The sequence below is a fragment of the Pristiophorus japonicus genome, chromosome 11 (assembly GCF_044704955.1).
Source record: "Pristiophorus japonicus isolate sPriJap1 chromosome 11, sPriJap1.hap1, whole genome shotgun sequence".
NCBI lineage: Eukaryota > Metazoa > Chordata > Chondrichthyes > Pristiophoridae > Pristiophorus > Pristiophorus japonicus.
Genome location: NC_091987.1, coordinates 188200969 through 188228680, shown reverse-complemented (window position 1 = coordinate 188228680; position 27712 = coordinate 188200969). Strand labels below are relative to the sequence as shown.

Below are 27712 nucleotides of genomic sequence, written 5' to 3'. Positions count from 1 at the left end.
CGCAGTCACCTAGAATGGCTATTCATACGTCAAGTTGTATTGTCAAGCCACACAAATGACCCTTTCACACTAGCTATGGCTCAGTGGGTAGCACACTCGCCTCTGAGTCAGAAGGTTGTGATTTTAAGTCCCACTTCAGGGACTTGAGCAGATAAATTTAGGCTGACATTCCAGGATCGTGCTGAAGAAGCGCTGCACTATCGGAGGTGCTGTCTTTCGGATAACATGTTAAACCGAGGCCCCGAGTGTTCTCTCAGATGGACGTAAAAGATCCCATGGCACTATTTCAAAGAAGAGCAGGGGAGTTATCCCCGATGCCCTGGACAATATTTATCCCTCAATCAACATAACAAAAAACAGATTATTTGGTCATTATTACATTGCTGTTGCTGTCCTCAAATTAGCTGCCGTGTTTCCCACATTTCAACAGTGACTATATAGGCGCTATATAAATGCAAGTCTTTCTGTTACCAACCCATTTATGAGAGGACCAACGAAGGATGAATCAACTGTTTGGAGCATTTTGGCTCGGATGCTTTAATTTGTTCATCTTTTTTTCTTGCTGGTGATGTTTGCAAGCCAGTAATTGGTACTATTTATTGTTGGATTTTAGTGAAGCCAAGATGCCTTTAGAAGACCCAGCCAGAGCTAGTGGGAGATTGTGACTCTCTCTTCTTCCAGGAATTTATGGCAAATCTCACTTGCAGATGCCAAACAGACGGCAAGTTAAGCGCAAATCAGGGAAAAATGAAAGACAGAAGGACATAGGCTGGAGTGAAGATCTATTGCATTGCTAACTTTATTTAAAACTGAAAATAGTCTATTTTCATAGCAAATGAAAGAGCATTTCACCAACCATGGTTAAGCTGGGTAGAGGTTGATAAGGTTTCTAAGCACTGCGGTGATTCCTAGTTTTTGAGTATTACTTTAAACTAAGATATCTTCCCTAGAACACCTGGTTACTCTTATAAAGTGGTCAATGTATTCTCAGCTGATGGCCTGAAAGGGAGTGCTGAATGCTTTGAAGTGTTGCTGCTCAATGGCACTCTCTGTTGATTGGGCATTCATATGCTAATTGACTAATTGCAGAAACTCGTCTTTCCAGTTTGGCTGGGTCTGGCCTTTTGGCTCGGGCCAAGCACCAATTGTAGAGAAGACGAAATCTGCATGCTGACCAACCAATGGGCGGACAAGGAGGTCCGCCAAGGTGCCGGACTGGGACCACAAAAGATTGAAGGCTCCAGCCAAAACACAAGCCGAAAGGCGGAATCTGCAAAACGGATGGCGGCCAACCGAGCGGCCAACCAGGGTGTCCGAAACATCATCTGAGTGACTGCAAAGAAAGTGGAAGGTCAGACGATGATGCACCGGGACATCTTCGTGAAGAAAATTTTGCTTGAAACCTGTGGCATGAAAATCGCGGATGTCTTCGCCTTGTAGGACATCCCGAAGAGAGGTTACTTTGATGTAACCTTCAGAAACGTCACCCAATGCCTGAAATTCCTGAAGGACGAGTGAACCACTGAGGTCAATGCTGACTTCGGAACCACTCCCATCGCAGAGGAAGCGCACTATCACAGTGCACATGTACAATCCCAGTCATTCATGTGCTGACATTCCTTGCCAGGTATGTCGATGGGGCAGGAAACAGCATCGACCTGAAGGACTTCCATGGGATTTGGACTAGCAAGCGCCAGATACAGGTCATCTTGAAAGTGGAACCATCCTGCACCTCCCCACCCCCAGCTTCGCCATCGGAGGAACTCGGGGCTACACGGTGTACGCCGGACAACCCAATATGTGTCGAACCTGCGGGAAAACAGGCCACGTGGTGGCAAGTTGCAAAGCAATCATTTGCCACAACTGCAAAAAGGAAGAACACCAGACAAAGGACTGCAAAGAGAGCAAGTGCTGCAACCTTTGTGGTCAGGCTGGACATCTGTATAAGGCCTGCCCCAAGCGCAATTTCAGCTATGCACAGGTGGCAAAGAACATGGTGACATGTGAGGAGAAAGCTGAGGAATGCAACACCCCAGAGGAGACCGATACCTCCCTCCCCTCCAAGACACCATGTGAACAAACCACCGCCCAAGTCGACACTGACCGAGAGGAGGAAGGGAAGTCTGCCACGGCAAGCCGCCAGTCACTAACACCCAGCAGTGAAACTCCTCCCCGAGACACCAAGTCCATGGAAGAGGAGGGAGCAGAAGCAGAAGAGGAACAGAGATGGCAGCGTGTCACCAAAAAGGCGGCAAGTCAAAGGAAAAGAGGCCTCCTGCAGAAACAAGAGGCAAAAGATGGCTACCGTCAACGACGGACAGCAGTGGCTGCAGCTCTTCCAATGACGAAGGGCGAGGCAAAAGCCCCCACTACCGCAAGCAGAAGAAGAGGCAAAATGCCAATGCGACCAGCGCAGTCCAGCTCTGGGACCCCAGGAGCAGTGATGTCACCGATGCACCCCTGCTCCGGATTTCGGGAGGCGATGAAGCAACGGATGAAACCCAGCTTCAGATTTCCGGGAGCGAAGAAGCAGCCGATGCACCCCCGCTCCGGATTTCCGGGAGCGATGAAGCCACCAATGCACCCCCGCTCCGGATCTCCGGGAGCGACGAAGTGACAGATACACCCCAGCTCCAGAACGCTGTGAACGATGACACCACAGGGGATGCACACAAGGAACAACCAACACCAGGCGAGGGCAGCCCAGTTGACATGGAGGACCCCCCCATCCACACTGCTGGCGTCCCCTGGTCGAAGCATCCCCAAGGCAGAGGACAACCCATATCTCAGCCAAGGTGCAGTAGAAAAGTTTAAAGCTAACCTATGTATACGGGAACAGGCCACAGGGCCAAAGGACTGCGTGTTCAAAATGTAATGTTTGAATTGTAATCACCAATTTAAAAATGGGTTTAAAGATTGCATCCATTAACGTGCGTAGCATTAAGTCGACTACGCGATGTGTTTCCACCTTGGGGTACCTCGCCAAGGTCAAGGCAGACCTGCTATTCTTGCATGACTTCAGCAGTTATCAGCAGTGGTTGCAATAGTGGTCCCACGGACCACTCCGTCTGGTCAGGAGGCAACGATTGCCGTTCCTCCAGCCTGGGCATTCTGCTGCGGGGGAGGCCACTTCACCATCGCCGAAGTTAAGGAGGTGGTGGGCGGCCGCCTCCTCGTAGCAGATGTATTGTATAAAAATGTTCCTCGAAGGCTAATTAACGTGTATGCCTCGCCTCTCAGAAGCGAGCGGTTGGCCCTCCTCCAGCAGCTCCCACTGTTGCTGGTGACATCCAGACCGGTCGTTCTGGGCGGTGATTTCAACTGCATCATCGATGCGGCTGGACGATCCAGCAGAGCTGACAGCAAACTGGACACCACATCCAAACTCCTGATGGACGCGGTAAAAGATGCCAAGCTGTGTGACATCTTCAGCAACCCTGCAGACGGAGCACCGCTCAGATACACCTGGTCAAGACCAGACAGGTCCGTCCGTTCTTCTCTGACCACTGCCTCCTACTAGCCGACTGCCTCACACAGGAAGACCAGAAAGTTGGCAGGGGGATATGGAAGTTCAACTTGAAATTGTTGATCCCGGAAAACGTTGAGGAACTCAAGAGAGATTACAAAGGTTGGAGAACCGTAAAACCCCTCTGTGATTCCCCGATGCACTGGTGGGAAACAATCAAGACAAACATCAAGAGGTTCTTCATCCTCAAAGGTGTTCCGGAGGCAAGAGGGAGACACAGGGAATTGTCCCAACTCCAGAAGAGTATGCAAAACCTGCTCCTGCTGCAGTCGATGGGGGTTGATGTCGTGGAGGAATTCCAAGAGGTGAAGGGCCAGCAAACTTCGCTCTTTGTCTCAGAGTCCTCCAAAATCATTTTCCACTCCAGAGTCCGCTCCGTCAAGCAGGATGAGATGTGCTCGTGTTTCTTCTTCCAAAAGGTACACAGGGGGAGCTCTGTGATCACTAGCCTAAAGGAAGATGATGGTTCTGTGACGTCTTCGCAGCCCGACATGCTGAGGATCAGCAAATCCTTCTATGCCGGGCTGTACGACGTAAAGTCCATAGACCGCCCGGCCTCCCATTCTTTCCTGTCGTCTATCTCAGAGGTCTTAGACAACAGTGAGCGGGAGAGTCTGGACCACCCACTAACTCTGGACGAGCTGACAAAGGCCGTCCGGTACCTCGCGATGAGTAAAACTCCCGGAAGTGACGGCTTACCGGTCGAGTTGTATCGGCTCTGTGGGACTGGATGGGCCCAGACCTGCTGGAAGTGTACGGGGGTAGGCTTCTGGCTGGCAGCATGTCAGAATCGATGAGGAAAGGCATCATCACCCTCATCTACAAGCAGAATGGGGAGAGGGAGGAAATCAAAAACTGGCGGCCCATCTCGCTGCTCAGTATAGACTACAAGATCCTGTTAAAGGTCATCGCAAACAGGGTCAAGTCTGCTCTGGAGCTGGTGATCCACCCGAACCAGACCTGCGCTGTCCCCCGGCTATCTCTGATAGCCTCGCGCTACTCAGGGATATGATCGCCTACGTGCGGGACAGGAGGGTAGACACCTGTTTAATCAGCTTGGACTAGGAGAAGGCCTTTGACAGGATATCGCAGACATAACTGATGGACGTACTCTCCAAGATGGGGTTTGGAGAGGGTATCCGCAATTGAATCCAACTGCTCTACACAGACATCAGTAGCACAGTTCTAATCAACGGGTAGGAAACTGAAAGCTTTCCGATCAGGTCTGGAGTCAGGCAAGGTTGTCCCCTCTCCTCTGTCTTGTTTGTGTGCTGTATCGAGCCCTTTGCCGAATCCATCAGGAAAGATGCAAGCATTAGAGGGGTGATGATCCCAGGCAGCGGAGGCGCTCAGGTCAAGACTTCCCTGGACATGGACGACGTCACTGTCTTTTGCTCGGATCCGCAGTCGGTCCGCAGATTGCTCACAATCTGCGACCAGTTTGAACTGGCCTCGGGAGCGAAGGTCAATCGCAGCAAAAGCGAGGCCATGTACTTTGGCAACTGGGCCGACCTGTTGCGTATGTGTATCTGTAAAACATGCACTCCCATGTTCCGCCACCAGGAAGCTCATCCCCTGAAGTCCCAAGGGATCCCAGCATCCCTTGGGGGCACTGTATATAAGCCGGCCCCTAAGGCCTGCTCCTCACTTTGGAGTGTCTTATTAAAGACTGAGGTCACTGTTACTTTAACCTCCCTGTGTGCAGCCTCATCTGTGCTAGGAACACAATAGATCCTTTATTCCTTTCACCGTTAAGCCAGATTGCCTGAAGGTGTTGAGAACATGGTTCGGAGCGGACGGGGCGTGCGGCAAAAACTGAGATGATCATATCGCCAAAGTAAAACAAAAACTGGGATGATGGAAGCTGCGCTCCCTCTCCATTGCAGGAAATAACTTTGTCATCAGGAGTGAGGTGCTCTCGGTGTTGTTGTACACGGCACAGGTCTGGCCCATCTCACGCTGCGGCAGTCACCCGAGCCGTCTTCCACTTTGTCTGGAGGTCCAAAATGGACCGTGTCCACAGAGACACAATGTACAAATCTCTGGACAGTGGAGGAAAGGATGTTCCGAACGTGGACCTCATCCTGATGGCCACCTTTGTGTGCAGCTGCATCAAGCTGTGCACAGACTCCCGGTACGCAAGCATCAAGTGTCACAACATGCTGAGGTTTTACCTGAACCCGGTGTTGCGAAGGATGGGTCTGGCCACGCCCCCGTGAAATGCCCCCACCAGTTGCACCATGCCTGTCCACCTGTCCTTCATGGAAAAGTTTTTCAGAAAAAACCCCTTTGACCACAAGGCCATAAAGCAGTGGTCGGCATGTAAGGTCCTGGACGCCCTATGAAAGAAGAGGATGGACCCTGTGGGGTGGTTCCCTGAGCAGACTGTCGAACTCGTCTGGTAGAATGTCTCATCGCCAGAGCTGTCACACAACCACCAAGACGTAGCTTGGTTGGCGATGAGGAGGGCCCTACCCGTCATATCCTTCATGCACAGCCGGGGTTTCAGAGACACGGCACTCTGCCCCCGAGTTGGCTGTGGTGCGGATGAGACTGTCATCCATCTCCTTCGGGATTGCCCCTTCGCAAGGCAGGTCTGGAAGGAGATGCAGTGGTTGCTGTCGAGGTTCATCGCAAGCAGCTTCGTAACACAGGACTCTGCGCTCTACGGGCTGTTCCCAGGGACACACACCGAGACAGACATCATCTGCTGCTGGAGGGCCATCAACTCAGTGAAAGACGCACTTTGGTCTTGCCGAAACTTGCTGATCTTCCAGAGCAAGGAGATGTCCACGTCTGCATGTTGCAGATTGGCGCAATCCAAGATCCAGGAGTACGTGCTGAGGGATGCACTAAAAATTGGTGCAGCCGCCGCAAAGGCACGATGGGGAAGAGCCACAGTTTAAGGCCCTTCCGCCACGGTAAATCCAGGGGCTGGAATCAGTATAAAACTCCCCTCGGGCTGTACTTGTAAACTTTTTGTATACATAGTGCACCATGATCTGAAAACACCTATGTAGTGCCATGTATAAATGCAAGTTCTGTTTAGTAATGTATGTTGCAAAGAAATGTAACTGTATCCTCACCCATTCCGTGTACCGTATAGGGCCACTAGTAAAGTAATTTGATGACTGTATTACAATGTATCCGGATTGTACTGAAATGTACCTCGAAATGTAAAGCAAGCAAATGTATTGAACGGAACTGCTGTTAGCATCCAAATGTACTGAACTGCCTTCCAATGTATTGTGTAAATTTTTATATGAATGAAGTATATTTTGAAATTTAAAAAAAACAATTCTCAGCTGATTATACATTACTGTTATACATTACCACCCATAAATATCCAAACATTCCTGCTTGTGCACATCAGGCTTAAGGGTGGCAAAGAGTGCTACACTCATTCTCGGAATGTCACAATATCAAAATAATTTATGTCTATAGCTGATGTATTTGTTTTGATTTCCATATGTGTATTTGCGTATCTCATCAGTCTGAATCTAGCCAGCAGCAAACAAAACCCTCATCGTTCTAACAGGACTGCAGGAGATACTATTATAGGGCATGAAAATAATTGAACAAATTATATTAACCAGTTTTTCTTATTTGGATGTAACTGGTTTTCAAATTTCCCTACAGAAGAAAATAAGCATGTATTTTTTACCTTGTGCTTTCCAGGCATTCTTTGGAGATATCAGCTCAAATAAAACAATGGAAATGTTGGTCCTGACAGAATGTGATCCGAGTTTGATCTTTAGTATGCAGAAATTATTTAAATTCCTGTAGTCTGAAATTATTGCATTCAAATCTCTAGTCCACCATTATACAATGTCCCGGGAGGTACTGAAATTTTACAATTTAGCATTCTGTGAGATTTCTTGGCAGGCTAAAATGCATCACTGCATGACACGATCCTTTCAAGCTGAGATAAAAGGCCACTTGTGATCCAGATTCACAAAGTCTTTGTTGTCTTGTGGAAATCCATTTTTCTGTAATTATGCTCGTTATAAAATCTGAGATTATTTCTGAACTTGAGATCATCTGAAGTGAGCTTTATGAATTTATTGATGAACATTATAACTTGGTCCAATTGGGAATATTTTAGGTTCAGATTGTCCTGTCGGTTTAACAAATATCCTTTTGTAAATTTGTGTGGCTATTCTCTATACCTCGATGTAAGTTCCATCACCATAATACCAGATAACAACTCACCAACTGCCTTCCGTGTCAAACTTCGTTTTCTATGAATTTAAAATAAATTGAATTTTTCACAACTGGTTTTCTGGCAGGTGTTTTTGAAATCTGCTGGTCAAGTCTGCTTATATTTCCCACAGAAGTTCAGGGATGATTAGGCAACCAATCCCACTGCCCATAAATCCATTTTTCTGATGGCCCGGTAGGGTTTAGTGCCATAACCTGCAGTTTTGCAGGAGAGAATGCATCTATTGGTGCAGTTGGAAAGCTAATTAATTCCAGTTGTACAGTGGGTGGGGGCCACACTCATGGGATTGCCTTAATTGTTTAGAGAGGCTTGTGCAACAGCATAGGACCCAGATTAGACCATTCAGCCTCTCAAGCCTGCTCTGCCATTCAATGAGATCATGGCTGATCTGCAACCTAACTCACATCTCAACATTTAGCTTCACAATGCCTAATCCTGGGACAAACAAATTCTCACTCAGTATTTCTTCATGGCCTTTGGAAGGATAGTTGGAGAACCCAAGCATTTGCAACAAGTGACAGACATCTACATTTTTGGAGGTGCTGTCTGCAAACACTCCATGAATAGCTCAGTCATGGCCTACTGAGTAAACACCCTACACAGTGCTGCACTAAACCACAAATTCAGGGATGAGTGGGCAACCAGCCCCACTGCCCATGAATCCATTTTTCTGGTAGCCCGGAGGGGTTAGTGCCATAACTGGCAGTTTGATTTCTGGCCTGTGCCAACTTAGTTTATCTCAAATGGCCTCGATAGCTCTGGGCTTGGGTGGAGGAAAAAAAAATCAGGGTGTAAACTTTACAACATTAGTCAGCAGGATCAGCTGAGAACAAAATTGGGCTCATCAGTGACACTCTCCAAGGTCGAATATCATAGTTGAGGCTCACACATGAAGAATGACCATTTGGATGAGTTACCCGAGGGCTTCTTGCTGCTGGAGCCATACTGCAGCAAGAGTTAATGGGGCCAAAATTCAGGCACGCCAGAAAGCTGGCGCACCAACTATTTCCTACCTGGTTTCACCGCTGGGAGGGATGCGTCGGACACTGGATCGATTTTCGGGACTTTGTACTTTTTTGACGTCGGACAGAAAGTCGGTCATAGTGCGGCAGTAAGTCCTGCTGAGGGACGGAAGTTAGGGCGGGATCTAGTCTCCACCGCTGACGAAGCGGTGGTGACGTCACTGCGAGTGTGTGTCACCACTCTCTCTCCCCTCCGTTATCGAGAATTTTGGGTCACCAGGGAGGGTTTCGGCCGGGCTAGCGGCTGGCACTCAAGAGGGGGTGCCAAGCTATCTATTGGCGGCCCAGCCAAACTCGTGGGCAATATTTTGCTGGCCGATTGGGAAGTTGACCTGCAAAAATAAAACCACGGCGGCTGCGGCCTCCTCTTTGAAGGCCGCGTTGCCGGGCCACACACGGTCAGGAGAAGGTGCACCGACAGAGAAAGCTGTCAGGGGCACTGCGCGGCGGGGCAATGATTTTTTAGCTTGAATTTGGGTCGGAGTATTCTGGAAGTGAGGGATAGCGGCAGTGCGCGTTTTGATGAGGCGTTTGCAGTGGTCGGCAGCAGCGGGACGGAAGTGGGAACAGGCCGAAAAATCCCCGAGCTGAATTTTTGTCGGCGTGGCTAATGGACTGCAACGCGGCGACCACTTGATTCCGCCACGTGGCCGCTGCAAAACGGCGGAAACAGTCCTTATACAGACCCTGAATTTCGGCCCCAATGCCTCCAGGAGCAAAGAACAAAAACTGCTAAATTAAAAAGTCTCCAGGAATCAACATCTACATTGTTAGACCATGCTATCCTCTTGCTGCCACCAAAGTTAATCAGAGTTTTTGTAGCCGTTGTTTACATCCACAGTATTGCCTATAATCATGGGGCAAAATGAAGAATCAAGCTCAGCTTTTAGGTTGCTGGTATTTTTGACAGTACTGACTGCATTGTGCAGCTACATAAAGAGAACTGACATCCAACTGGTTGACTTACAGAAATTGGACATTATAAGGAGCAGCAACAGCTTTTAAATCAGCTTTAGCGGCAGCCAAACAATACCAAGCACATTTTTATTCCATTGAAGGAATCAGCACCTCACCATTGGAGTTTTTAACAGGTTTGCTCTTTGGTGTAATGAAAAGCTACATAACCGGCAACAAATCTGAAGGGCCTTAGCCCCTTGGAGGGCCCTGCAATCTAAGAACACCATTTGAACAGCTAAAGAATCATTCTTAAAAGGACTGCACTGCACAACCAATTACTTGGTAACAATGCGCTGTTTTGAACATGAAGCTCTTCTTCTACAGTAGAGAATTTCAAGCCTATTATTGCTCTCAACTATTTTATATAAGTTAATCAGCTCTTTTTCCATGACCCCTTGGAAACATACAAGGGCCCAAACTTTGCAGTCGGAGGCAAAGGAATGGCACTCACTGTTCACCTTGCCAATATCGTCGCACAAAGTTTTTGTGGGCTTTGCCAATTTGAATCTAATATTTAGTTTAGTTCAAAACATTGGACACCAAATTCATGTATTAATTCAGATGAACAAATCCTTTATGGTTTTTTTTCTTGTGTTTGTTCAGCCAGTTTCATTGCAATGGTCAAGACCTGGATATATATCGCCATTCCTTCATCGTCGCTGGGTCAAAATCCTGGAACTAGCTACCCAACACCATTGTGGGAACAGCGGTTGAAGAAGGCAGCCCACCTTTTTTTTAATCATTTGTTTGCAAATGTGACAGAATGGACTTTGCTTTGAAACATATCAACATGACACCTGTATGTGACATTACTGTGACAAAAATGGATGTTGTCCATCATGCCAGTTTTACTTAGAAATGCTAAAAGAAATCCACTGTAAGGACAGGCGCTACCTTTGGTCTTCTTTGTACCATTCAAATTCTGCTGATGGAACAGCAACAGCTTCACACTGGAGGATGCCCTTCTGTCCTACCGCTGCCCCAACGTTCCTTGTATCAGGGATGTATGGAGCATCTGTAAAGCAAAAGAAAACCATTCCATCAATACTGTTATGTAATATCAACTAAAATTGATCAGCAATAACCGAATACTAAAAATTAACAATGGAGGTGGCTCAGCCAATGTAATGTTGCTACTGGCACTGTATAGTGATAATTGGTGTTCAAGTGATGTGGTCCTCAATAATGATTTTCAACAACCAAGTCGTAAGTTAATTAATGTTCCAATTTGTGGTAAGATAACCCAACCTTCTTTTCTGCTTTTAGCTCAGTCAGTGAAGGTACTTTCGCATAACTAGAGAGCAGAACCAAGAAAGGTAAATGCCCTGACTTATCTCGTTCCAGATGCAGTGGTCATTTTTTTTGTGTGGGTATTATCAGCTGCTGTTGTATTCACCGGTTCCACTTCTGGCCCACTGAATGTGTGGAGCAGGGTGCAATATCATTTAAATGTAATTATATCAATAGCATCATGGCATCAATGTGTCAAAGCTGCCAATGAAAATGCTTGGCTGAAACATAGACCCTTAAAGGCTGAATAATGCTGCACGCATGTGCAGAAAATGCCATTCCATGTTGCCCAGTGGTGTCTTCTGGAGAGCGCAGTCAGGTGAGAAAGTTACCAGTGAGAGCAGCAGCAGGTGGTTTAGTGAGGTGCTACTCTCTGACATCCAGAGAGCAAAGTAAACGCAACGAGAAGTGCAAGTATATAGTGCGTTATTTAAAATGCTGATGCACCCATTCCTTAAAACCAAGAATTAGCTTTCCAGCTGGAAGGGGGCAGGGTAATTTTAAGGTTGGTGATAGCTGTAAAGGGATAAAATCATTGACAGACCAAGATTTGGTATGAATATTTGGCTCAACTTTGACTAACAGAACGAGAGACTTGGTGGGGGGGGGGGATTGCCCTTGAATTATTACCGCATGGTGGGAGGTGTGTGTGGGGGGGCGGGGGGGGGGGGGGCGGAAGAGCCATGAAATTGGGCTCTTTAAATTAAAAAATGCCTTCCAGCACTTTTGGGCGCTGTTGGAGCGGGGTGGGAATGAGCGGTGTCCATCAGAGTGGCGATAATGTATCGCAACGACCCTCCCCTTCACTTACAAAGGGAGGGAAGCTGCGTGGCCTAGTGAGGCCATCAGGGAGGGGTTTGACCGGGCCAGTGTCCCGGCACCAAGAGGGGGTGCAGGCCTGGCTGAACCAGCAGCCGCCACTGTCGAGCCGACTCAGCAGTTAAAGTTTTAAAAATCCTAACCCGCCTCAAACCCACCCACTTTCACCTTGTCTTCAGGTGGGATGGCTGGCGGGTAGTCCACCCACTGCCAGGAGGCGGGTAGGCATCGTTGAGTATTATAATGAGGGCTGAAGCCTTACTGCATGTGGTGGGGATCTCGGGCGCGGGACTCTCGGTGGCTGCAATGAGTCGAGCACAGCCTCGAGCAGCAATCCTTGTGGGCTGGGAAAAGCAGGAGCGCTTCCTCCTGGCCCCCCCCCCCCCCGCCCAAGCTCACCCACCAGCAGCGCAGCAGCCCCCCTGCCTCCACCCTTCCCACCGGTTCTGAGATCGGACCTCCCAGGATCGAACTCAGCCTCGGGTTCGGGGATCAAACACCATCCCATCTGGGATCGCTCTCAGCCTGTACCATGCCGCCATCACCCCCCCTTCCCTCCCCAACCCGGGGTCAGGGATCGGACCCCCGCTCCGGGTCCTGCACCTATCTGGTGCTGCGATGTCCTGGTCAGTGTACCCTGCCCGGCTGGAAGCCAGCTTGTCAATTGAGCTGGCTTCCAGGCAGGGGAAGCGGCCCTTACGTTGCGCACACTGTGGAGTTAGCGCATGGGGAAACTTGGAACTTCGGGTTTCCCGCAATCTACATGTTCCCCCCGAACCGGTCAGGTGGGAATCGGGAATATCCAGCCCTAAGAGATGTAGGGATAGTATGGGGTGGTGGAGTTGAGGTAGAAGATCAGCCATGATCTTATTCAATGGCGGAGCAGGCTCGAGGGGCCAAATGGCCTACTCTTGCTGCGATTATGATCTTATATTCTTAGTGATTAATTACGGTGATCCAGGCATGGAAATGGTGCTGGAGAAAATGATCAGAATATTGTCCTTTTACTTCTAAAGCCAGCATTTAAATCCTGCCCAGACAGCTAGGAAAGAGGTTCCCTTTCTCTAACAATTATATGATTGGAGGGGAAATAAGTTTAGGATCTCAACCCAGTGGATGAGTATCAACAGCATAGATGGCAATCATCCTCTCTTGGAGCATACATCAGCTATAGTTTCCCTTGCTGGCTCTGCTCTTGTGGGGGCAATGAAAATATCTGATCTGGGCCACCTAATGTTGCCCTGTGATGCTTCTGGATTCATTTCTTCTCTGCATGTGTGTTAGTTCAGCGGTTGCCAGGTATGCGATATCGGTAACTGGATTCTTTGCAAATATGCCCTTAAGTGTCAAATATTTTACAACTTCTATTTTTTTTCCTCTGTTTTCTTCATTTGTTAATACAAGTTACAAGATGGATTAAGTCCCAAAGATGAGGGACGTTTCAAAATGTCATTTTTTTAATAAATAAAATTTCATTGCAATCCATGCAGATGAGAATCCATTCAAAATGCACAGGACAGAAAAAAAATTACATTTGCAGAGAAAACTGTAACCAACCATAAGACTAAGGATATAGTAAATTAAACAAGTTTTTTCTCTCGAGAGCACCAGTACACACTGCTCTGAATTATTTCCAATCACTGCGCTGTTTGGCCTCCACTCGGACTTATAAATCTCCGACTAAAATCATGTCACCAAACCCTTGAAAAGCAACAGGTTCTGTTTAAGGTGGTCCTTAAAGAGCAGTTACATGCTTTAGGACTTTGGCATTGCAGAATAAATAATAGGATTTTTGTGAAGTTGAAATGCATGGATTTATGCTGTACTTAACGAACACTGATTCCTTGTTAAAGGAACAGTGAGCACTGAAAAAAAATCAAACCCATGGTCTTCAAAAACACTTAAAATTGTTGAATGGCTAGAATTCCACGCAATTAAATTTATTTTCTCCAAATTAGAGACTTTGATCATCATTTATTTATTAGTTAACCAATTTGAATATTGACTATGCAAATTACATCCCTTTTCTGTGTCAATAGTATTGCGAAGGAGACAAGAGAGTCAATTGCTTGAGTTCATCACATTGGCAGAGGAAACACGGAAAATGTCCATCGTATTTTCCTACAATGTTTGGTATCAAATGTTAAAAAGTATTTAATAGAATTTATTGGATAATTAACTTACTGAGGACTTTGGTGGTGTTTTTTGATAAAAATATACCAGAACTAAACAGTATCTTATTTCAAGATAATATAGGAATCTATGTGGGTGTACATTCTCTGGATAAATGTTTGGAATTTATCTTCACCTTTTGCTTCACTGAAATTCTCGGAGGGGAGTGGCAAATGAGAAATTTGGATTTTTTTCAATTAAGCTGGCTTACTGAAGCTAAACGTCAGGAAATGGACACACAAAATCTGCAAAGGGATATAGACAGACTAAGTGATTAGGCAAACATTTTGCAGATGGAGTATAATAAGTGAAAATGTGAGGTTGTCCACTTTGTCAAAAAAATTAAAAAGCTAATTATTATTTAAATGGAGAAAAATTACAAAATGCTGGCGTACAGAGGGATCTGGGGCACCTTGTGTATGAAACACAAAAAGTTAATATGTAGGTACAGCAAGTAATCAGGAAGGTAAATGGAATGTTGGCCCTTATTGCAAGTGGGATGGAGTATAAAAGCAGAGAAGTCCTGATACAACTGTACAGGGTATTGGTGAGGCCACACCTAGAGTGCTGCGTGCAGTTTTGTTCTCCTTTTATAAGGAGGGATATATTTGCATTGGAGGCAGTTCAGAGAAGGTTCACTCGGTTGATTCTTGAGATGAATGGGTTGACTTATGGGGAAAGGTTGAACAGGTTGGGCCTCTACTCATTGGAGTTCAGAAGAATGAGAGGTGATCTTATTGAGACATATAAGATAATGAGGGGGCTCGACAAGGTAGCTGCAGAGAGGATGTTTCCATGCATGGAGGAATCTAGAACTAGGGGACATAGTTGTAGACTAAGGGGTCACCCATTGAAAACTAAGACGAGGAGAAATTTCTTCTCTCAGAGGGTTGTAAATCTGTGGAATTCTCTGCCCCAGAGGGCTGTGGAAGCTGGGTCATTGAATATATTCAAGGCGGAGACAGACAGATTTTTGAGCCTTAAGGGAATAAAGGGTTATGGGGAGCGGGCAGGGAAGTGGAGCTGACCCATGATCTGATCAGCCATGATCTTATTGAATGGTGGAGCAGTCTCGAGGGGCCAAATGGCCTACTCCTGTTCCTATTTCTTAGGTTCTTATGAAACTCCTGATGAGCTTGCTTCTTTGATAAAAGTGAAGCAATGAAGTAGCATGGTAGAAGGAATGAAAAATAAAGAATTAACATGGAAGAGCATTGTAATCTGAATTCTTTTACTCCAAAGGTAAATATTATCAGGCTCCACATACAGTGTATAGTCTTCCTGATTGGGAATGCAGGTTATAAAATCAGGTGCAGAGGGCAGCATATTCATTTTACAGTATTTTCGAAGACTCACTGATGAAACAATATGATGTACACTACAGCAGCCAATTAGCAAAGCAATAAAATGGCCTAATAGCCAATCAATGATTAAAAAGAAATCATATTATTGCCTTTTGCTAATCCTTGACTGGTTGATATGTTTGAGAAATGAAGGTTCACTCCTTACATAACACAACATGGAGAAACAAGAACCTGACCAGGAAGAGAGAAGTTCTCCAAGAAGACTAACAGGCTAAAGCTCCAAATCTGACAATGTTCTCCTACAAACTGGTGGATAAAATACTGTACCTTGGGCAATGACCTGCAAGATCATACTCCTTACATAGGAGACTGATCCTAGCTGTGCAATATGTTTTATTAAATGTAACTAATAAAATGTGGAGCAGCCCAAAGGATTATCACGTCAATAGTTTCTGTGCCTTAAGTAACTGCTCCTTAGTTGCTACACATAAAGTTATTGATTGTGGAGCTTCTACTGATGTATTTCCCATCACGATAGATGACTGTTCATGACCAACAAAATCCAGTCTTCATAAATGCCAACCATCTGCCTCTCATGTGGACATCGGTTTTCCAGGCCACTATTTGTGTATTTTTCATAGCAGCTTAGAAAACAGCGGACTTGGTCTGGCTAAAGTCCAGTTGGTGGACTGCGAAAGTGAAACGTTTGCGCCCCACGATGAAAGCTGGAAAGAGATCGAGCTTGAAATGAAAGAGCTGGGAATCCCAATATTAGATCGGGAGGACTGCATGCTCAGATGAAGAATGACAAGTGTTTGGGGTTAGTACATGTTACAACAAAAAAATAAGTTAAAATATGTTTCTTTGTTGGATATATTTAGGAGGCGCTAACTGAAAGATGTGGAACATTCCTATCTGCATTCAGGCATTTGTTGGGAGACTTTGGAGTCCTGCAGAATTGGTAGATAGATTGAGTTGCTGCACGCTGCATTTCGTTGAAATTAGTGTGGCATGGTAAGGTTGCACAACTGCATTTCAGCAATAGATGTATTATTGCTTGTGACTTCTTAAGCCCCACCCAGAAGAATTTCGGTACATCGGGTTTCTTTATGGAACAAGTTCTATAGGAGCCTCTACTGCAGTCATTTTTTCACCATAGACTTCAAAACATTTCAATTCAAAACAATTAAAACAAGAGATGTAAAGCTAAATTAATGCTGCAAACTGTAATCTGTTTCAATAACTCTTAAAAAGAAAAAGGAAAAAATTGCTTTTATGATGTCAGGATGTCCCAAAGTGCTTTACAGCCAATGGAGTATTTTTGAAGTGTAGTCATTGTTGTAATGTCGGAAATATATACACACAGAGCATGCAGAAAACAAGCGCAGGCAGCGGAAGGAGCGCGTGGCAAATCAGTCCCACCCACCCTTCCCTTCAACAACTGTCTGTCCCACCTGTGACAGAGACTGTAATTCCCCTATTGGACTGTTCAGTCACCGAAGAACTCACTTTTATAGAGTGGAAGCAAGTCTTCCTCGATTTCGAGGGACGGCCTATGATGACGATGATGATGGTAGGAAATGCAGCAGCTAATTTGCGCACAGCATGATCCTACAAACAGCAGTGAGATAATGACCAGATCACCTGTTTTTTTAGTGATATTGGCCAGGACATCAGGGCGAAGTCATCTGCTCTTCTTTGGAATAGTGCACTCAAGTGTCAGTCTAGATTATTTGTTCAAGTCTCTGGAGCGGGACTTGAACTTGTTTCTGACTCAGAGGCCAGAGTGCTACCACTGAGCCACGGCTGGCACATCAAACACATTTCTCCATTGGATTGTTTCACACTGCAGACGTTGAATCTTTTTTTTAAAAAGCCTTTCATGCTATCTTAGTAGTTCCTGCATAAAATTCAGATTCAGTATGAGAAACACAACTTCATCGTCTCCTAAGAGTTACTGATGACTCTTACTGAACCAAATTCAAATTATTATTGACAATTTGGTCCAGGCATTAATGAAAAACTCTAAATCAATAATTCATTTAACAATCAGCCAGTCAAACAACCCTCACATATCAAAGCTGTCATGAGTGCTAAAAAAGATGAAATGTGCAGTCAGAGTGCTCAAACCTGAATTAACAGTGCCCTTGCAGAAAACAAAGTCCGAGTAAGGTCATACAAATCATTAACTGAAGCGATTGAACATCACTTTGTGACTATTTCCAAATCAGAGATTCTGAAGAAGCACCTCAACATTTTAATAACAATGATTACCATGTTCTTTACTATGTTCATATTGACATCTTAGAGTAATTCTAACATCAAAAGGTTAGCTCTCATCATATGAAGCTCAAAGTGATGAGCAATGATTGTACAGTATTATTACTCCCATCTATAATTCAAATGGTCCATTAGATTACTGTCCAGAGATTGCCACAAAGTTAAAAGGGAAAAAAAATATATGTTTTGTTCAGCAAAGGGATATTATTGCAATCCTGTTTTTCATGAAGGAAGTTTAACCCATGAGCCATCAGGAGATTTTCCAGTATGGATTTTGACATTCCTAGAAATGCTCCGACCATCGATCCGGAATGCCTCATCCCAGCACCGCTGAAAAAACGACAGTGTGCCATGAAATTTCGATGGAACTGGTGATATCGACAACTGCTGGAAGTTATTGCTCCCAGGCCACAGTTAAAGGATGCAGTATTTTCCCGTGTATGTTTCTATACAGACTTGAATGAAAATGCACCAAGTACAGAGTGCACAGAATCTGTTGTTGCCATTGGACCTTGTCACGGTTCTAATTTCTCATTCAGAATTGTGGCTAGAATGTGTTCAGACTAGAAAATAAAATCCCATTTTCAGCTGCAGTCTTTTGATGTAACATCGCAAAAAATGAAACATTAGCGTTGTAGGTAAGAGGTAGCTTAGCCCTAAATAAACTGCCACTGCTCAGCCTAATGTAACCCACTGTGTAATTCTGGATAGCCTAAATTGCTTCACACCAATGCCAAACTTCTAATGTAAACGCACACCATGATTATCTCTTAAGAGGAACTTTTCATTTTCATTTGACCTCATCTATCCTGCTAACCCTATTCAAAGTTGATTTCAAAACCTGTTTCAACGATGCATATCTTTTAAAGTAATACTAAAATAACTGAAGAATCAATTCCTTCATTCAATATTCCACCTTCTTTTATCCTGTCTCCAAACTCAAGTGTTAGGCGGTCACAGACTCATTAATTAGCTATTAGTGATAATAGTTGCACACATCGTGCTCAGTAGGAGGCATTTGATAATAGAAAATAATATTACAATTAAAAAACAATGCATTACAAACAGGAGCAGTGGCATCATGAGTGCTATAAAATTGCTCGTTAAAAGAAACATAGATGTTATGATTAAATCGCAGGGGCTGGCAATTCAGAAATCTTCTTGAAAAATCATTGTCTAATTATTGAACAGATACAATGGGAAAAAGTGCAACTTGCCCACTGACACCTGGGAGTCCCTGGCCAAAGACCGCCCTAAGTGGAGGAAGTGCATCCGGGAGTGTGCTGAGCACGTCGGGCCTCATCGCCGAGAGCATGCAGAAAACAAGCGCAGGCAGCGGAAAGAGCGTGCGGCAAACCAGTCCCACCCACCCTTTTCCTCAACGGCTATCTGTCCCACATGTGACAGGGACTGTGGTTCTCGTATTGGACTGTTCCGCGACCTAAGGACTCATTTTAAGAGTGGAAGCAAATCTTCCTCGATTCCAAGGGACTGCCTATGATTAATGATTGACAATGGGAGAAGAAATCATTTCTATACATCAGAGTAGTGAAATATTTTCTGTGATATAGGTCTAGAAACCTCATAAAAATTTTTGTCACTTTGCCAACAGATTTGCTGAACATGCAAAGTCTACCAAATTTCTTTTGGGATATGAAAAGAAAGTACTCAACAGATGACGGCTACCGTTTTCTTCTGCCTGGCTGCTAGACCACTGGAGAATACTTGAAAAAAAATGTAAGATGCTGGAAAACTGAAATAAAAACTGAAACCTGAGCAGGTGTAGGCTGATACTTGGGGTGCCACAGGCACCTTCTCTCCTTGCCAGGTTCTCCCTCTCCCTTCTGCTATTCTGTTGTAACAATTTACACCTCCTCTGGATCCATCTCTTGTTCTCTATTTATCTCATTATCACCTCCTTTGGCCTTGCCCCATTATCCCTTTTGTCATTTAATCACACCTGCTCTTTAGCTTTTCTCTGCCTCTGCAACTGCTTAAAAGCTGTCCATCTCTAACATCTTCCAGTTCTGATGAAAGGTCATTGAACGTGAACTCTGTTTCTCTTCCCTGCTGAGTATCTCTTTTTATTGCTGAATACTTCAGTTGGCCAGCTGTTAATTTATACCTTCCTTACCACCCACGACCTCAACTATTCACACATTGTTTGTCTTGTAAATGCCTTTAATTTATCTCATTATGCCTCATATTGTCTCATGCTAATACAGTATCACTTCAACCATTTAACTATCTCCTGCTTTCCACTGAAACACTTACAGGTCAGTCCATTTTTTGTGTCTGTGTGTGCGTGCGCCTCCAACATCTTTGTTCTGTTCCTTTTTAATACTGTTCATCTGTAATAGTTTCCAGTTCTGATCAAGGGCCCACACCAGAAACATTAATTTATCTGACGAAAAGTCACCAACCTGTTTCTCTCTCCAAAAATGTTGCCTGACCCGCTGAGTAGTTCCAGCATTTTCATAGACTCATAGAATGATACAGCACAGAGGGAGGCAAGTCGGCCCATCATGCCTGTGCCAGCCTTTTGAAAGAGGGTTATCTATTTAATTCCATTCCCCCGCTCTTTCCTCATAGCCCTGTAATTTGTTTCCCTTCAAGTATTTATCCAGTTCTCTTTTGAATGTTACTATTGAATCTGCTTCCACCACCAGTGCATTCCAGATCACAACAACTTGCTGTGTTAAACAAAATGTTTCCTCGTGTCGCCTCTGGTTCTTTTACCAAATCACCTTAAATCTGTGTCCTCTGCTTACTGACCCTTCTGCCATTGGAAACAGTTTCTCCTTATTTACTCTATCAAAACCACTCAGAATTTTTAACATCTCTATCAAATTTCCTCTTAACATTCTCTGCTCTAAGGAGAACTCCTCCCAGCTTCTCCATGGTTGTCCTTCATCCCTAGTACCATTCTCATAAACATTTTCTTCACCCTATCCAAGGCCTGAACATCCTTCCGAAAGTATGGTACCCAAAATTGAACACTCAAGCTGAGGCCGAACCAGTGTTTTAAAAAAAAACGTGTTGCATAACATCCTTGCTTTTGTACTCTATTCCTCTATTTATAAAGCCAAGGGTCCCATATGCTTTTTTTAAATAGCCTTCTCAAGTTGTCCGACAACCTTCAAAAATTTGTGTACATATACTCCCAGGTCTCTCTGTTCCTGCACCTCCTTTAAAATTGTACCATTTCCTTCATACTGCCTCTCCTCATTCTTCCTACCAAAATACATAATTTCACACTTCTCAGCTATTCTGCCCATTTTACCAGTCTGGCTATGTCCTCCTATCCTCCTCATTGTTTATTACATTTCTGAATTTTGTATCATCTGCAAAATTTGACATTGTGCCCTGTTTACCCAAGTCCAGGTTATTACTATATATCAAAAGGAGCAGTGGTCCTAATATTGGCCCCTGGGAACACTACTGTATACTTCCCTCCAGTCTGAAAAACAACCATCCACCATTACTCTCTGCTTTTTGTCTCAGCCAATTTTGTATTCATGCTGCCACTGTCCCTGTAATCCCATTGGCTTTAATTTTGCTAAAAAGTACCTTGTCAAACATCTTTTGAAAGTCGATATACACAACATCAACCATACTACCCTCATCGATCCTCTCTGCTACTTCATCAAAGAACTCAATCAAGTTAGTCAAACACAATTTGCCTTTAACAAATTCATGCTGACTTTCATTTATTAGCCCATACTTTTCCAAATGCCAATGAATTTTGTCCCAGATTATTGTTTTCCCTGACATTAGGCTGACTGGCATGCTATTGCTGGGTTGATCCCCTCCCTTTTTTTTTTAAACAGTGCGTAACATTTGCAATCCACCAGTCCTCGGTCAGCCAAGGCTCAGTGAGCAGCAGACAGACCTCTGAATCAGAAGTTCGTGGGTTCAAGTCCCACGCCAGAGACTTCAGCACAAAATTTAATCTGACACTCCAATGCTGTACTGAGGGAATACCGCACTGTCGGAAATGCCAGCTTTTGGATGAGACGTTAAACCGAGGCTCTGCCTGTCCTCTGGGGTGGATGTAAAAGATCTCATGGCATGATTCGAAGAAGACCAGAGTAGTCATCCCCGGTGTCCTGGCCAGTATTTATATCTCAACCAACATCATGAAAAAAACAGCTAATCTGGTCATTAGCAAATTGCTATTTGTGGGAACTTGCTGTGGACAAACTGCTGCTGTGTTTGTTACATTACAACAGTGACCATACATCAAAAATACATCACTGGCTGTTAAGCGCTTTAGGAATTCCTGAGGTTGTGAAAGCTGCTATATAAATGCAAGTCTTGCCTTTTTTTGGCACACCCCCATAATCTAAGGAGAATTGGAAGATTGTGGCCAATTTTCACCCATATTTCCCTCAGCAACCAAGGAAGCATCTCATTTGGACCGGGTGACTTTTCTACTTTGAGAGCTTTCAACATTTTAAGTACATCCTCTACATCTATATTTATCCTATCCAATATTGCTATTGACTTCTCCTTTACTGTTACATTGGCAGTATCCCCTTCTCTAGTGAAGACAGATGCAAAGTATTCATTTAGTACGTCAGCCATGCCCAATGCCACCATAAGAACAACTCCTTTCCAGTCTCTTAATTGGGCCTACCCTTCCTTTGACACCCCTTTTTACTATTTATGTGTTTATAAATGGCTTTTGGGTTCCCTGTTAACTTAGCTGCTAATCTAGTTTCATACTCTCTCTTTGCCTCTTTTATTCCCTATTTTAGATCTCTTTTGTACTCTCGATACTCAGCTTGGTTCGTTACTATATTATTAACCTTACAATTGTCATTCGCCTAATTTTTCTGTTTCATTTCAACGTCTAGATCTTTAGTCATTTATGGAGCTCTAGATTTGGAAGTCCTTCCTTTCCCCCTCATGGAAATGTGTCTTCTCTGCACCTAAACCATCTCCTCTTTGAAGTCCTCCGATTGTTCAATTACTCTTTTGCTGCCCAATTTTGATTCCAATCCAACTGGACCAGATCAACTCACTGAAGTTAGTCCTCCTCCAGTTAAGTATTTTTACGCTTGATTTTACCTTCTGCTTTTCCTTAACTATTCTAAACCTGATGATATTATGATCACTGGTCACCAAATGCCCTGCCACTGAAACATACTCCACTTGCCCCACCTCATTCCCTGAACTAGATCCAGCAATTCTTCTTTCCTCACTGAGCTGGAAACACACTGATGAAGAATGTTCTCATATACATTTCTGAAATGTTCTGTTTATATTCCAGATTTCCAGAAACCGCAGTAGTTTGCCTTTACAATAATCTGTCCATTCTCTTAACAAATACTGACTCAGCTGCTGAGTGCTTCCAGCCTTTTCTGTTGAAGGATATCATTGGGCTACAGTCAGACAAAAGTTATTGTAATGTTCTCTTAGACTGTGGATAGAGTCTTGCAGCAGTCCTTTGATGCCTACACCCACAATCAGAAGTCATTTACATTTACACACAATGGGCCGGATTTTCGAGAGGTTTGCAACCGGGTTTTCGATGGGATTTGACCCTCCGCGGCGAAAACACAGTCGCAAAACCCGGGCAGGATCCTCGGGTACCTGTTTGTGGCGGTGCTTCCAAGTACCGCAGGGGAGAGGTACGCCGACGTGCAACAACTTCGATTGCATTAACGATCAATTTTCGGCACTCTCCCGACCCGTACGCTCCACCCAGAATAGCGGCAGGTCAAACCGATCAGTGCGGCCCTGCCAGTAGCGATACGTAAGGCAAAAAAGGTAAGTGAAAGATTTTTTTTTAGTTCAGCAATTTGTCAGCTAAGTGTCTTGTAAATGTTTTTGGAATAATTATTGGAATTTTTTTTTCCCCTCCCAAGGCCTCTCTCGCAGCGTAAACGACCCCAGACTAAAGTTGCCGAAACTCGCATTTTGCGCCACGAATAATCATGGAACGCCTCCCTTACCAATGTGCCCCTGGCACAGATGTAAAGGCCGAAAGCACAACCGAAAAATGGTATCAACCATCTTCGCCGAAAAACCCTGAAAGTTGGAAATTCGGTCCAAGGCTTCATTCAGTTTCCGGAGAGCAGTGTTTAATTGATCTGAGGGTACGGATATCACGTTTTGGTGGGAAGAATAGAGAGGTCACTTATGACTTGGAGAGTGCGAGTCGAGGTGGGGTAGAGGAACAAAGGGATCTCGGAGTACAAATACACAAATCACTAAAAGTTGTAACACAGATTAGCAAGATCATAAAAAAAGCAAACCAAGTACTAGGGTTTATTTCTAGAGGTATAGAATTGAAAACTCAGGACGTTATGCTAAACCTTATCGAACCTTGGTTAGATCACACATCGAGTACTGCGTACAGTTCTGGTCGCCATAATTATAAAAAAGATATAGAGACACTGGAGAAGGTGCAGAGAGGATTTACAAGGATGATACCAGAAATGCGAGGGTACACATATCAGTAAAGGATGAACAGGCTGGGATTAACCTTCGCCCCCCGAGGCCAGTTCAAACTGGTCACAGATTGTGAGCAATTCGCGGACCGACTGCGGTTCCGAGCAAAAGACGGCGTGTCGTCCATGTACAGGGAGGTCTTGACCTGAGCGCCTTCGCTGCCTAGGATTGTCACCCCGCTAATGCCCGCATCCTTCCTGATGGACTCGGCAAAGGGCTCGATTCAGCACATAAACAAGAGAGAGGAGAGGGGACAGCCTTGCCTGACTCCAGACCTGATCGGATAGCTTTCAGTTTCCCACCCGTTGATGAGAACTGTGCTCCTGATGTCTGTGTAGAGCAGTTGGATCCAATTGCCTAAACCCCATCTTGGAGAGCACGTCCATCAGGTACGTGTGCAATATCCTGTCAAAGGCCTTCTCCTGGTTCAAGCTGATTAAACAGATGTCCACCCTCCTGTCCCGCACGAAGGCGATCGTATCCCTGAGTAGCGCGATCTATCAGAGATTTTCCTGCCGGGGACAGCGCAGGTCTAGTCCGGGTGGATCACCAGCTCCAGAGCAGACTTGACCCTGTTTGCGATGACCTTCGACAGGATCTTGTAGTCCGGATTGGAGGGTAGCTAATATAATCCCCCTTTTTAAAAAAGGAGGGAGAGAGAAAACAGGGAATTATAGATCGGTTAGCCTGACATCAATAGTGGGGAAAATGCTGGAATCAATTATTAAAGATGTAATAGCAGCGCATTTGGAAAGCAATGACAGGATCGGTCCAAGTCAGCATGGATTTATGAAAGGGAAATCATGCTTGACAAATCTTCAAGAATTTTTTGAGGATGTAACTAGTAGAGTGGATGCAGAGAGGATGTTTCCACTGATGGGGGAGACTAAAACTAGAGAGCATTATGTTAGAATAAGGGGCCGCCCATTTAAAACAGAGATGAGGAGAAATTTCTTCTCTGAGAGGGTTGTAAATCTGTGGAATTCGCTGCCTCAGAGACCTGTGGAAGCTGGGACATTGAATAAATTTAAGACAGAAATAGACAATTTCTTAAATGATAAGGGGATAAGGGGTTATGGGACCTGGGCAGGGAAGTGGAGCTGAGTCCATGATCAGATCAGCCATGATCTTATTGAATGGCAGAGCAAGCTTGAGGGGCCGTATGGCCGACTCCTGTTCCTATTTCTTATGTTCTTATGTTCTTATTATAATAATGAGAATTCCATAAGTAGGAGTTCCCATTATGATTGAGAAACAGCCCCTAAACACCCAAAACACAAATAAAAAATTGTAAAAATGCAGTACATATTTAAGATTAATTTAAATTAAACTTATTAATGTCTTATAAATGTTTTTTTCTGATTTTGAAAAAAGATTTTTTAATTATGGTTTAAAATAAACTTACAGTAGTGGGTAGGGTTTTTAAACAATGAAATGTGTTTTTTAAATGTAATTTTATTATGCTTATGTATGTTTTAAAACTCTTATGCCTGCTAAAGTAGGCTATGCACCTGCTTTTATCAGGCACAAGAGTTTTCAAGACATTTGCTGGACAAGATATGGGTAAATACTGCAATCTTGCCCATGCAAATGTCCTAGCTGTGGAGATATGGAGGATCTGTCAAATTAGAGCTTGACAGATCAGAAAAGCCGTTTTTCAGTGCATGCGCATTGCGTGCTGAAAATCGGCTTTTGCGATGCCTTCCCGGGTCCGTACACACTCAGTACGGACCCGGGGAGGCCGGGATATCCAGTTGAGATAATACTTACAGTGCACATATAATATACATAAGTTTTATAAGTATACCTCTGTGTATGTTAACTGCGCACCTATAGTACCATACACTAGTAGTACTATCATCATCATCATCATCATCATAGGCGGTCCCTCGAAACGAGAATGACTTGCTTTCACGCCAAAAAGGGATGATTTCACAGGTGTTTCAATGAAGGACCTATATTCCATATCCCGAACTACATCTTGAAGGGTGGAAGATGCCTGTGCATGGAGTTAATATATATAACACAATCTGTATTGACGAGTATCCTGTGACTATCCATGTATCATGATGGAGATATGTTTCTGTTGTGTATCTGTAAAGCATGCACTCCCATGTTCTGCCACCAGGGAGCTCATCCCCTGAAGTCCAAAGGAATCCCAGCATCACTTGGGAGCACTGTACATAAGTCGGCCCCTAAGGCCTGTTCCTCACTCTGGAGTGTCTTATTAAAGACTGAGGTCACTGTTGCTTTAACCTCCCTCTGTGCAGCCTCATCTGTGTTAGGAACACAATAACTGGCGACGAGAATATGAATCCAACGCAAAGATGCAGCAAACTGTGGGCATCCTGGAGAAGTTCTCAGAGGGTGAGGACTGGGAAGCCTATGTCGAACGGCTAGACCAGTACTTTGTAGCCAACGAGCTGGACGGAGAAGGAAGCGTTGCAAAAAGGAGAACAGTCCTCCTCACGGTATGCGGGGCACCGACCAACAGCCTCATGAAGATTCTTCTGGCTCCGATGAAACCCACAGATAAGTTGTATGAGGAGTTGTGTACACTTGTTCGGGAACATCTTAACCCGAGGGAGAGCGTGCTGATGGCGCGGTATCGGTTCGACACATGCCAGCGATCTGAAGGTCAGGAAGTGGCGAGCTACGTCGCTGAGCTAAGGTGACTTGCAGGACAATGTGAGTTTGATGGCTACCTGGAGCAAATGCTCAGAGACTTTATTGTACCGGGCATTGGCCACAAGACCATCCTCCGAAAACCTTTGACTGTAGAGACACTGACCCTCAGTAAGGCCATTGCAATAGCACAGGTGTTTATGTCCACCAGTGATAACACCAAACAAATCTCTCAGCACACAAGTGCTAGCAATGTTCATAAATTAACTGGAACTGTGTTTGTGAGCAGAAATATACAGAGCAGAACCCACGAGTCTGCAACTGCCAGCTGGCCTCAGGTTATCCAGATGACTCAGAGTCCCCAACAAAGGATGAATGCAAGGCAATTCACATCTTGTTGGCGTTGTGGAGGCTTCCATTCAGCCGATTCATGCCGCTTCAAAGGGTATGTTTGCAAGAGCTGTGGAACAATGGGGCACCTCCAATGAGCTTGCAAACGAGCTGCAAGCTCTGAAAAACCTGCTAACCATCACATGGCAGAAGAAGATCGGTCCATGGTGGATCAATGCAATTTCAAGCCTCAGAGAGAGGAGGCAGATGCTGAAGTACACGGGGTGCACACACTTTCGACGAATTGTCCACCTAAAATGCTAAACGTAAAATTGAATGGCTTGCCCATAGCCATGGAACTGGACACTGGCGCTAGCCAATCCATCATGAGTAAAAAGATGTTTGAGAGACTGTGGTGCAACAAGGCATTCAGACCAGCCCTGAGCCCCATCCACACAAAACTGAGAACGTACACCGAAGAGCTTATCACTGTCCTGGGCAGCACCATGGTCAAGATCACCTACAAGGGCACGGTGCACAAACTGCCACTCTGGATTGTCCCGCGCGATGCCCCCACATGCTGGCTGGGCAAAATCCGCTGGAACTGGGATGACATCCGAGCGCTATCACATGTCGATGAGGCCTCATGTACCCAGGTTCTCAACCAATTTCCTTCCCTTTTTGAGCCAGGCATTGGAAACTTTTC

The 27712-nt window shown here is 44.9% G+C and overlaps 1 protein-coding gene across 5 annotated transcripts in view; it reads right to left on the bottom strand.

Annotated features, from left to right (window-relative positions):
• The window catches only part of opcml (opioid binding protein/cell adhesion molecule-like), a 2007248-nt gene that overhangs the window by 49503 nt on the left and 1930033 nt on the right, over positions 1 to 27712 (bottom strand). For all 5 annotated transcript variants that reach the window (XM_070894353.1, XM_070894355.1, XM_070894354.1 and 2 more), the window contains one exon: positions 10622 to 10742. In XM_070894353.1, the coding sequence (XP_070750454.1) occupies positions 10622 to 10742 (121 nt within the window). The remainder of the gene's footprint in view (positions 1 to 10621; positions 10743 to 27712) is intronic.